This window comes from Colias eurytheme, chromosome 8 (assembly GCF_061535395.1).
Source record: "Colias eurytheme isolate Ceu_HAF_F1 chromosome 8, ilColEury1 Martin Lab GWU primary, whole genome shotgun sequence".
NCBI lineage: Eukaryota > Metazoa > Arthropoda > Insecta > Lepidoptera > Pieridae > Colias > Colias eurytheme.
The window spans coordinates 10882766-10895891 of NC_142987.1; the positions used below are offsets into that span (position 1 = coordinate 10882766).

At 34.3% G+C, this 13126-nt stretch overlaps 1 protein-coding gene across 1 annotated transcript in view; it reads left to right on the forward strand.

Moving 5' to 3' along the window:
- Window positions 1–3212, forward strand: part of LOC149906775 (uncharacterized) — a 103991-nt gene extending 100779 nt beyond the window's left edge. The window contains exon 12 of the mRNA XM_090104941.1: window positions 1992–3212. Within this exon, the coding sequence (XP_089961067.1) occupies window positions 1992–3212 (1221 nt within the window). The remainder of the gene's footprint in view (window positions 1–1991) is intronic.
- The last annotated feature ends 9914 nt before the right edge of the window (window positions 3213–13126 follow it).

The window sequence follows — 13126 nt, forward strand, 5'->3', positions numbered from 1 at the left end:
GAGTAAAAAAAATTATGATTTATGAAATGTTCATTGCACCTAACGTAAAGATTAAGTTATGTATGTACTATTTTCATAAGCAAGTTTAATAATTGAACCATCATAGAAATATTATATGATTGAAACACCATCGTATTGCCATGCGGGTACTTTAATAAAGAACACTATATAATCGCTTATCTACCCATGAAAACATTATCGAAATACCAATTACGTTAACGGTTCGAATAATAATTTATGATAACCACGGTAATATATCATTCATTACCATAACTTTAAATCATACGAAACAAAATGTTTCAATATAATTTTCACTACATAAATAATATTCGTAACTGAATCTGTACTCATAATTACAGGCGTAACGAGTGCCTTTAATATATGAAAATCCGATCGTATTTATTTAACACGTTCGCTGCGAAACAGGGCTTGAAACACCCTGTCCGTGTCTCGTCGTTATAGCGGTAGGAAAAAACTTAAACTTCTCTGTCGTGCGGGAGGCATAACTTCCATCTGGTTCAGTGTAGGAAAGTGATATCTATATATCTGAGATGTGCTATTGATTCCTAGTTCAATGGTATACCGACCTTAATACCGGGTTTCTTAGACCTCGTGCCGCACTGAACAAATAAAAATTCTAACACAGTGCGGAACGAGGTTGCGAACACCTCGTACCACCGCGCACCTCGTACCGCACCTTAAGCTAGCTTCACGCGGTTAGTGTTGTGCAACGCATTCGAGACTATTTGTGGAACAACTTATTGAAGCTTTTACAAAGAAGGACCTGAATGTGGATACAGGTAATTTTCAAACATCCTAACTACTCGTTATAATAAATATCGTTAATAGAAACGTGAATGTGACATGTTAAGTAGCTTTCTACAAATACTTAGGTTGATAATCATGATTACTATTAGTGTGTTTGTTCATTGAATCAACTAGCGGCAAATCCAAAACACCCGGCAATCGGTGTATGGCTCATCAAAATTTAACTCTTGCCTAAGTCAACAAGCCAACAAACAAGGCACATCATCTCTTAAAGGGATCAAAGAAGAGGAGATGTGTGACGAAAAACTCCGCACCTTCTTAACAAGTCGTAAGGCCGACAAAAAAGTAAAGGAAATTCTCACAGAATGCACTGGTTGCAAACAATATTCTGGTTTGGCCTGTTTTAATAAAAAACATCCATAAGTTTGATAAATAAATACAATTAAATAAAATCGATATTTCTTTTCCCATCACTAAATTATATGAAAAACTGCTATTGTTCAGTGCGGTATGGGGTACATCAGACCCCACATTTTATTTTACCCATAGAATCTAAACTAACTAATCTAACCACGGGCGGCGGTAGATTTAGGTTAATGAACTCATTGTTAATAATAATCACGACAAAAGCCGCACACTTTGTCTTATTTGGCGCCAAAAAAAGGATTTTGGTCTCCTACGGGCGGTGGGGTTTAATATGCCTCGTGCCGCCACAATCTCTGGTATAGGACAAGGTTTAAAACGACCCGTAACGCAGTAATGGAAAGTACAGATATATCTGTGCCGCAGCGAACGTGTTAAATAGTGAAATATCAGTATCAGACAGTTGTTTACTCCGATATTCACGGCGATTTAATAATAAATAGCTGATGTTTTGTTGAAATTTTATTTACTTCTCGCAATGAAATTGATTCATTCACGCTTCTCGATTTCCAATGAAGACGGTTTATTTATTTTCAACGTACAATTGATAGCGACGAGTAGTGATTTAAATTTAACTTACTTTATTGGCTTTGTTTATTTCGAAATGGACATTTAAATTGCTAATATTTTATGTCTCGATAAAAACTTTGTCTTCAATTTTTATGTAACAGAATTTAAAATGATAATGAGAAATGAAACAGAATGGAAACTTTACTATTTCATCAATAACCATTATTTCGTCTAAAATATAACGAAGTCAATACCATTATAAACATACTAACATTATATCTTTTTTACAGGAACACCCCTACACACCAGTTTCTTGTCAAAACTGCTACGAAGACAGAGCCGATAAACTAATCATATGGGAGCCTTTCCCTGGAGGAAGGGCTGCAAACTTATCACTTGGAATGACAACAACGCCTCTTCCTTTACATTTAGCCGTTCAGAGATCTGTAGGATCATGTCTTTGCGCAAAGCACGCAAATACAGTATCTCGTGCAAGGCCTTACAGAGTAGTTTCGTCTGGTGAAACTTTGAACTTACAATTAATTGTTGACAATGCTCATGCTGCGGCGTCGTACTTTAAAAATCCTTCACCTCTCTTTGAAGCTAGATACGAATTCGTGCATGGACCGCTTTGTGGACCAGCAGTTTTAGCCGCTGCGTCTGATGGGGAAATAGTATATCCGCATTTAGAAGCACTGGGATACACAGAACCACCTAAGAGAATACAATGCATATGGGATCTAGAAATAGAGGAGAAGAGAGATATCTGGCTGCACTTTGATAGCATCAAATTTGCGTCGCGACACTGCGATGATGGTAACATTCAAATTTATCTACCAGGTCGTATAGAACCATATTTATCAGTGTGTGGTGAAAATGTATCCTTTGCTCGGGAACTGCCTATTCTATCAGCTGGCGAACTCGGATTTGAATCTCTGGATGATCCATTAATAATTGAAAAAGAAAAAACGAGGTCTATCAGAATAGTGTTCATTGGAAGTGCGTCACCAGCGCGAGCAGCATTCAAAATTGCTTGGACAGGGTTATACCATTTACCGAAAAATTCTGACGGTACTTTAATGACTTCGCGCTTAACAGATAGTGGTTTGGGCAGTCCTGAAGGGCACAACTGCGATTTCATATGCCCTGGAGAAGAAGCGCTATGCATCCCAGCTAGTTTAATATGTAATGGGGTTGTCAATTGTCCAAATATAACCGGCGGGGAGAGAAGATTCTGGACTGCCGAAGAGAAACGAGCAAGGGAAGCGTATTCAGAGGACAGTTTGCGTAGACTTGGTTACTTGGATGCGTTAAGTGGTCTACAGTTGGGAAAGTTGCACGATGAAGCTCCAGAGTTGTGTACGGGAGCGCGAATGAATGGTAGTGGTGATTGGCTGGCGCCTGCTCTAGGAGCAGGGCTAGCTATCGCTATATGTGTATGTGCGTTGGGAGCAGCGTGGAGGTTGTGCTGCCGCAAGCGGTCCCCAGATGAAGAGTCACTGGATTACTGACACGCGGCCCGCGGTGCGCACGCGCCGCCCACACTCCATTCTCGCTCAGCATCTAGGGATCTTCCCTTAGACTGGAGTTTACATTGACAGACACTATATTGAGTGCCGGAATCGTTTGTTGATTATTGAATTAACTTTACATCGCGTTACGAGGTTCTTAGATTTGTACAAAGTTTCGTATTTTCTGTGTTACCCTATATGAATTGTTTGTATGTTTGTGTTTAGATCATGCGATTTATTGGTTCCAGAGATTGTTTTGTGACCCTATAGCTGTTTATGTGATTAGAAGTTCAATTAATCTGCATATATATTAATGTTTAGATCTGGCACTCAAACCTTGTTGTAATTAGTGTATATACCCTCTAGTTACCCTAATATTGAAGGATGCTTGAAGATCATAGGTTAGTAAACGGTGATAGTAGCCATATTGATTGGTGATCTAAGTAAGTATTAAGGGTGCCATTCTATCAGAAATGTGAGCTAGACTAGAGACTGGATATATTAACACATCAATACTTTTCTCTTGGTATGCTTCTTTTCTTTGTATTCAATGCTATTGGCACGTTATTTTAAGCTTTCCAACAATCTGGACTCACCATATTGCAAACGGTTTTTCCTTAGTTCATCGTTTGTTAAAAGGTCCTTTCTATTTCCTTCTCTTATACCATTCTTGAAGTTCGTGGTATCATATTAGTCTAGCTGGCATCTCTGTCGAAGCATCCTGATAGTTGATAATTCTGGTGGTATAAATCTGTTGAAATTGATAATGCTCATTCGATTTTTATCAAGACCAATACTGCCGACTGATTACAATCATATTGATAGCACTTTTTTATTTATTATGCGTAGTAAAATTATTTAAAGTTACGTGGCTCATTTAAAATGTCATATTTATTAATAGAAAAAATACCTATTATCTGCGCATGATATTCTAAAGCTACTAAAGAATGCAAAATCGCAGTATAAATTTTATAATGAACATATTAACTTGGATAAACAATAACGTGACTGTGCTCCTTATTCTATATTGTTCTTAGATTAGTTCAGAACCTTATTATGTTTGTTGTAGTTTCATTTAAATGCAATGTATGTTGTATATTAATTTATAAAGGAATAATAATTAAAGTCTTTAGGTGTCTCAAACAGATTTTTTTTCTTCACAATGTTATAAGTTTTTGTACATTGTTTTTTTGTTCAAGAGCAGTACCGAACTAGTAACAACAATGTTAAATTGCAACTAATATAAGTATTAATCAAATATATTAAAATATCGTGTACATATAATAGGTTCAGTTGTTTCATAGCGTTACTAGTTTGTTTAAAACAGTTACATTTTCATTTATAAATAATATTAAAATACTCAATCGCACTATTTACGAGAAAATTGTTACTAATATAGTATTTAATAATGTCGTAGCCAATAATTACCGAAAACCTACAACGATAATAATTAATAGCCGTAAAAATGATGTTTTTCACAGGAGAAATTTTTATTATATCGGTTATACGAAAAACTTCAACTGGTATGATTAAAAAAATTCTCTCTTCTTTTTGAACGCATTTTTCGTTCACTACATTTTGCTTTAAAAAGGGGCCTTGGTACAGTGGTTGACGCGTGAGCGTAGCACCGAGGGGTCCTGGGTTCGATTCCCGGTGGAGACGAATAAAAAAATGTCTCGGTCTGGCAGGACACAGAAGGCCACCTACTTGTCCCCAAAGAAAATCGATCAGTGAAACAGATGTATAATGCATCTGCCCCTTACCCCACTACGGGGACATGGGACTTCACATTATGCTTTATTATATTGTAGTATAAAAAAATGTAAGTGCTTTTTAAATGTTATTATTAATGGGAGTACAATATTACGTAAAAGTTTTAAAATTAACTGGCTACGATATTATTATAATGTAAATATTGTTAGTCATAAAATCCTACCTGTAAGATGCGTTTTTGAACGTTCAAGTAAATTAAGCAATATAGTTTTTTCCTTAAATTTCTGATTTTTATGTATGTCTCTCCATCAAATGAGAATTAGTAGACAGATTTTTATGTATCTATAATTTAAGGTTTGAATGCATGCTAATGCTTATTGTAAAGCGGAAAGATAAGATACAAAAATCATGATACTGTGCTCACATTAAGTATGTTTATTTTCGATTTAATTTTAACTTTTCTAATATTTTGCTATTAATTGTATAGCTTAAGTATTTTTGCCCTTTTTTGCAATGTATTTATCTAATTATGAATAATTACGACGAAAATATCAAACTTAAAATGGTAAAAATAGGATACCAATTATTGTTTTGCAACACAAAATAATATTTTTACATACTACAGATACACCTTGATCCGTCGTTCCTATTTTTTTTAAATTCGCAAACTGTTTCAAAATAACATTGTGTTTTCGGTTCTTTCAATGTATTATTCAGCACCAGGGCTACCGAATTATTGTTCCGAAGTAGATCAAAGTTATTCATTTTATTTCTCATTTCGTTGAGAAAAACTTCGGAGGAATTCATTCAGTTATTGTGGAATTCAATAAGTCCGCAATTTCTAAGAGAATCTCGGCATATTTCAATATTTTTATGACATTCCCTTGGATTTTTTTGCTTCGTATTGAATTTGAAATGATATTCCTCTGGGAGGTTTAATGTTTTTGTCTTTTAATTAAAATTATTATTCAGTATCTGTGTGTTATGGTAATTAAGTTATTATAAAAATGTAATATGGAATGTACTATGTATTAAGTTAAATTAATTTTGAAGCAATTTTTTTTTAATGTATACTTATGTACGTATTTAATATTACCTTTATAGATTCAATAGATATTAATTGTTTGGTGTAGATAATTTCATGTTATAATTAATATAATTTGTAACTGACAATAGCATAAATAACTAGAGATGGTTTCTGAAAAGATAAATGGATTTGTTATCAGATTTTCAATCTTAATAATGTACTCTTACGCACAATTTTATTATGTAACCTATACATTGTTACAATACTGATTTAAAATAGTTTTCTACATTATGTTTATATTTTTCTTATTGTATTTTTAAACGTCGTGGTAATATGAATGGATTATATTATTAAATTTTTAGTTCTAATATAACTGAAAAAACATATTTAAGCCTATTTCATACAATCTAAATGCATTATTGTAAGCTATCCTATAGTTAACCTATTATGTATTTATTTATTTTTATTACTTTAAAAAAATGTTTATTTTATGTTATATCCTGTTTATCAGTAAGCGAAATTGTTGTGAAAACAATTGTGTTGAAATTATCAATTAAAACGTTGAGATAAATATATTTTATACAAAATAATGTTTGTGTTTTATTTTTATAAGCCAAGCCATCAAAACAATTGAATAAATTTGAAGAAGGTACCTTCCTACCTATACCCAAATAATTCTGATGAAGCATAGGTATTACTGCATACATAATATGATACCTGTAAGCAAACACAATTTATGAAAAATAGCCTTTTGCTTGTCTGTTTGTTCCGGTTAATCTTCACGCATCAACCACTGAACCGATTTGGATGAGATTTAACATAAAGATAGTTTACCTGTGGCTGTAGCCTGTAACATAATTTTACAAAATTAACAGCTTATCATTACAGTATGCCCTTTAAAACTATTGTACCTACCGAGTATGATAAAAGTTCTAACTACTCTCTATGCTTAGTTAAAAAAACAATTATGGCACAATATTTTACCATTATAATAATTATATTTAGGAAAAGTAAGAGTTTTAATGGCTACATTTATTGCCTACTAGCAGTCCGCCCCGGCTTCGCCCGTGGTACATATTTACGTTTTCTCTACGTAAGAACCATCCTCGTACTTCAAGGAATATAATAAAAAAAGAATTATCGAAATCGGTTCAGCCGTTCTCGAGTAATGCGCTTACCAACACATTTTGCGATTCAATTTTATATATAAGATGATTAGATATTATGAACAACAATTTTTTTATTAGAAGGTAGCATTAGTTATATTTTCAAATGTTGTTAAGTTAAGCGACAGCTTTATGTAAATCATCTAGTTATAATTAAATTTTATTTTATGAATAGGATAAGAACTAACACTTCTATATAATCTTCACATTCCTACATACAAAAAACATTACATAAAATACATCTACCCTAAAAATGTACAAAATAATGTTCCAACATAAAAGTACGCTGAATAAATTTCTCGAACATTCCAGATCATGCACTTTTACCATCTGATTCCGAATTCCAACTTATTTCCAGTCCGATACGGAATTTTCCATACAAACGCACACTTGTCAACGATCAAAAGATATTTTATAAGTCCCCGACTATCGCTTGAAGCGAAATTTCACAACGAATAAAACTCGAATATGAATACCGATGTATTGAATTTGTTTTATTCATGTTGAAAGGAACTTTGTTTTATAATTTTAACGGTGCATTTAGATCAACCGAATATAGAGCTAGAGCTAAAGCAAGAGCATTATTTCGTGATTTTTTAATGCAAACGAAAACTCGATATTAGAAAATTGTATAGATTATTTTTCCGACCCAAATATCGACCAATAGAATTGCACCATTCGACGTCACGTGGTACAACCTACATGGTATTATACTGATAATTTTTTTAAAATTTTCTCTGGTCGTTGACGTCAAACTGACAGGTTCAATTCAATTGTGAAATTATTGGCCGACATTTGGGACGGAAAAATAATCCCCCGAATACCACACGAGCTTCAAAATTATCTGGCATTTCCCTCAAGGTTCCCTGCAAACAAATAAGGGTACGCGCAGACAGAGAGCGTTCTGCGTTCCGCGTTCTACGTTCTGCGTTCCGCGTTCTTTGTAATGTGAAGGATCTATAGCGCCGGCGCACACAGAACGCAGTTAGACCGCGGCGGTCATTCGGAACGCTTGCGTTCTCGCGTTCTCTGTACAGAATTACAAAGAACTCGCGTTCTCGCTATGGCTGGTCCGTCTTCTCCAATTGGTATCTTGTTTTTCTATTTCAGATTTTACATAGTCATGTAACTCATTGAAGCTATTTATTGACATTCGAAAATAAATATAAAATCTCTCTTCATCTTGAAGCAGCTCAGGCATAAGAATACTAAATTCTCCCATATCATCTCGTTTCGTGTTGATAGGGTGTACCCAACATTTTCTACTTTTTTTTGACTCCTCTAGACTCCACAAAAGCAAGGCTTCATCTTCGGAAGATGAACTTTCGAGAGACATGTTTCACGTGCGGAGAGTCACGAAATAGAACGCAAAAGTCTTGAACGGCTCCTGTGTGCGCTAGAACGCAGAACGCAGAACAGACGAACGCAGAACGAAGAACGCGGAACGCAGAACGCTGTATGTCTGCGCGTAGCCTAAAGTCGTTAAGTTTTTCAGGAAAAATCACTCGCGCTTCGCGCTCGTGATTTTTTAACCTTGACTAAAAACTTGACTCCTTCATTTGTTTGCAACGAACCTATCGGAAAATACCCGATAATTTTGAAGCTCTTGTGGTATTATAAGTGAATCTTTTTAAACTCAATAAGAACAACGAAAGAATGCTCTACGCCTGTTCATACTAAAATAATTTGACATAGTGGGGTTAGAATGAGCATTCGCTCGTTTGATGTTAATACACCGTAATATGTCGGTGATTTAAGATGCCTGTGTCCTTGCAGTGGGTACAAAATAGGCAATGATGATGAGAGAGATAAAAAGTATCGTTTCAAACTCAAACTCAAACATTTATTTATAAAATTAGACTTCTTCTAGAAGCACTTTTGAATCGTCATTCCTTTTAAATTTACCACTGATTCCGAAAGCAGTATCTATGGAGAAGAACCTCCAAGAAACTCCATAGTTGCTCTTTTAAAATCATGTCCATATACAATATAATTTTACATTACCTGTTTATGAACGAAATACTTCTACGAAAGGAAAGCCTAGATCTTAAATAAAAGCTGTATATAATGTATAACATTCTTGTGTCAAAATGTTTGTTACCATACTCCTCCACGCTCCGAAACGGTTGAACCGATTCTCATGAAATTTTGTGTGCCTATTGGGTAGATCTGAAAATCGGCCAAAATCTATTTTTTTTTTATACCCCTTAGTGATAAGAGTAATATTCAGCACAACGTTTGCCGGGACAGCTTAAAGTTATTTTATTAAAAAAATTGGTTGTCTGTAAAGTCGGTTTACTGACGATAGTTGAACGTGACAACGTCCGTTTCTGCTTCTTTGTCGCTCGTTCCGCGCTCTCGCTTGCACTTCAAGCCTTACATGGAACGCCTCAGAGCGAGGTAACGCCGCATGAGTCATGTTTTTCCGTGCGTGCAGCCGGCTCTATCGAATTATAAGACGTTGTCACGTCAAAAACCTATTTTCCCCAGTTTATGACATTTCGTGTTCATTCAAAATATTCTTTATCTTATACGACGATGAAAATTTTAATTATCCTCACTCAAAATATAAGTCTTAAAGGGATACCCTTGAATAAATTCAAAGAGGATTGCTTAGCGATTAAAATGGATGCCTAAAATTAACTTTAGTGCCTCAAACCCGTTGAAACTGGAAATAAATGGGTAAATAATTTTCTTATCTTGCAGATGAAATTCTCTTTGTTAGAACTTGTGATGTTTAAATTGTACAAAATTGTAGGCTATATTGTAACTCATATATTTGTTTAAGTATGTACTTTCTTTATACTTACCTTATTACGTAATTTAACTTCGCTTTCGGAGTCCACATTAAAGAAAATTACATGCCCACCTACCATATTTCATCAAAATTAATACAGTTAAGGGTCTGTATATTTATAAGAAATACTATCATGTTATTGGCATCATAATATCTGTCCGAGGAGACGAGAATTCAACCCAAAAGACAAAATAGAATAAACTATTGTATATATTATAAATAATTTACGTAAACACTACTAGCTTTTCGCCCGCGTAGTAAAGAAAATCTTGCATATTTCCCGTTCCCGTGGGATTACTGGGATAAACTTTCTACTATAAATAAGTCCTTTCTCAGCTATCTCTGTACCGAATTTAATCTAAATCTGTTCAGTGGTTAAGAAGGTAAGAAGAGACAGAGAGAGTTTCTTTCGCATTTATAATGTTTTCAAGTTAGGGTTGTCTATCACTAGAACGTTACAAAACTACCAAAAACTGTAGACAAAAGCGTTTTATTCGAATTTTATTTATGTTGCACGAAACTTGAAGTCTGAGAACTTTACAAAGTCCTGTCCTTACGGAAGTGACTTTTCCCGGATGCGCTGTTTCCTTATTTTGTTATTGGAAGTTATGTTTTCGCCTCGTCAACTGGGGTATGATTAAATTAAGTATACATGCTTTAATATCGACAATAATTGTATCGAAATTAATGTTTCACAAGAGATGGCAAAATATAGATATTATTTAAAAGTCTTGGTTCTATTGAGACTTAGAAATATTCTGGATCTGGCACACAATTTACTTTTTTCAAAAGAAATCTAATATTAATGAAATACCTTACGAATTGAGCATCAAAGTATTTTCTTCTTAAAAAATACAAATAAAAAGAATCGATAGAGCGCCTATTATTTGCATACTAGCTGTTGCCCGCGACTTCGTCCGCGATTACGTCGTTTTTCGTCATTCGTCGTTTAAAAAAAATACGTGACACTTTATTTTTGAATGTTCTTAATTGTATCTTATAAAAATTAACTACATTAAAATTGAATACTCTGATAAGAAAATCTTAAAATCGGAGGACATCGAAAATCTGAGGAAAACATGAGTGAATTTGATTTAAATTCTACATTACTTAATAATTCATATAATAATCTAAATTAAATGTAGATTAACAGTTTGAGCGCATCATTATATAATATGTACCTCAGTATTAAATTACGTTATAGTTTACATAGTAATTTTACTAAAAACACGATGACTTTCTTTCGCGCTCGGTACAACAAACTAAGCATGTTTGTGGTACGTGGCCCGCGTCACTCGACCCCCCGTGAGTTCCCCTCCGTTACTATGCGAAAATACATTCGTCGCCCTACTGTAGGAAAAATTGTAATATTTTAAATTCGAGAAATATTGATTTCTTGTATTCGACTATTCGTTGTAATCGAATACAAAATATATTTGAAGAAACTTAGGTTGGCCTTCAGGCAAAAGGGATCCTATCAAATGATAAACTTGACCTTGTATCTTAAAAGTAAGCATGAAAGGATCCTCTGATAATTGTTGAGCACCAAAGGATCATTTAAAACGCACTACTATAAGAGCGAATATTGTCTAAGTACTGTTTAGATTGCACATGTTCCTCTAAAAGTAGTGATTTCAAAGGTTCTGGTATATCTTCAAACGAAAGCCGACTCCTTACTTTTCTTTAAAGCATTACAAAAAGAACATACTACGTTAATATCGCCTATACAGAAGATGATCTGTAATCAATTGTGAGGTTCCTTATAAGCAAACCCACTTTTATATTTGTCGGACCACACCACCGAACTCGTAGATTGATCTTCTATGTTTACCTCTAAGTCATTAAGACTGTAGAAATCTGTCTACAGTAAGACGGGCCTCTCGCTATTCGTCCGTTTCAAGAGACCAAATAGTTTCAATTCTTAATCTTTCATTAAACAAACTTATTAATCGTACTTGTCTCAAATAATCTTGTCTCAAATAATGGTAATATTCGCGTCCCTACTCTAGTCATTGCTTATGCTCATGTTCATCTTCAAGAGATCGAATAATATTATGGTGCACCCTATTATTTGTCAAACGGTCTTCATATTGAGTAAAAGTTTCAGATTATCGAGATAAAATATGCCATTTGCGATCAGCTGTGAGACGTTATACCCTCTCAGTGAAGGTTTCGGTCTCACAGGCAATTCTCGTTGTGAATCGGTTTCAGGTTCTCGGCATGACACATGTTGTTTTCGGTCAATTATAGTAAGCCTCTTACCTCTAACGATCCTTGAGAACTCTTATTTCTCATTTTCTTAGCTTTGCTCGAATTTCGATATAAAGATTTTTTAGGTGGCACTGATGCGAGTGAATATAAATTAAGTTAAAACGGACTGAGAGTGTTATAATCATCAATCATCATCATCATCAATACATATAATAAAATTGTGGAAAAGCGATGTCTGTACAATGAAAATATGTAGAAAAAAATTAGCAGGTGTTATTATTAAATCGATCTTGAACCCAAAACTGTAGTTAAAAATTTTTTTGTCTGTTTGTCTGTATGTTTGTGCACGCTAATCTCAGAAACGGCTTATCCGATTTAGATGCAGTTTTCACTAATGTATTGTGGTAATCTTCATTTAACATTAAATGTTAAAATTACTAAATTTTAGTGTTTATTTCATATCAATCGGTTCATAAATAAAAAAGTTATGACAATTTATAAGTAATCACGGCGAACATTTGCTAAGGCATTCTATTGTACACTGTACAGTGTACAATAGAATGTACAATGTGTAATGTGTGTAAAATACATATCAAAATTCCCCAAGGGTTTGGGGGTAAGCTGAGGTAGTAGGGGGGGGCGGGGTCAAATTAACATTATGGTTACTTCTAATAGGTAAATTTTCCACATAAAATGTCCTTTAAATTATGTCGTATTATATTTTTAACCCCCGACGCAAAAAGACGGGTGTTATGTGTTTGACTGCTATGTATTTCTGTGTGTGTGTGTGTGTGTCTGTCTATGGCACCGTAGCTGGCTAACAGGTAAACCGAATTAGATGCGGCTTTTTTTTTGTTAGGCAGCATATTTTCCGACGCTGGTTCTTAGATAAATTGTATCAAAATCGGTTCATCCACTTATTATACCTACATAGGGGTAAAAGTGGGAATGAAAATGATATAATAATTTATTTTTAAAGATCGTCGGGTTTATGAAATTA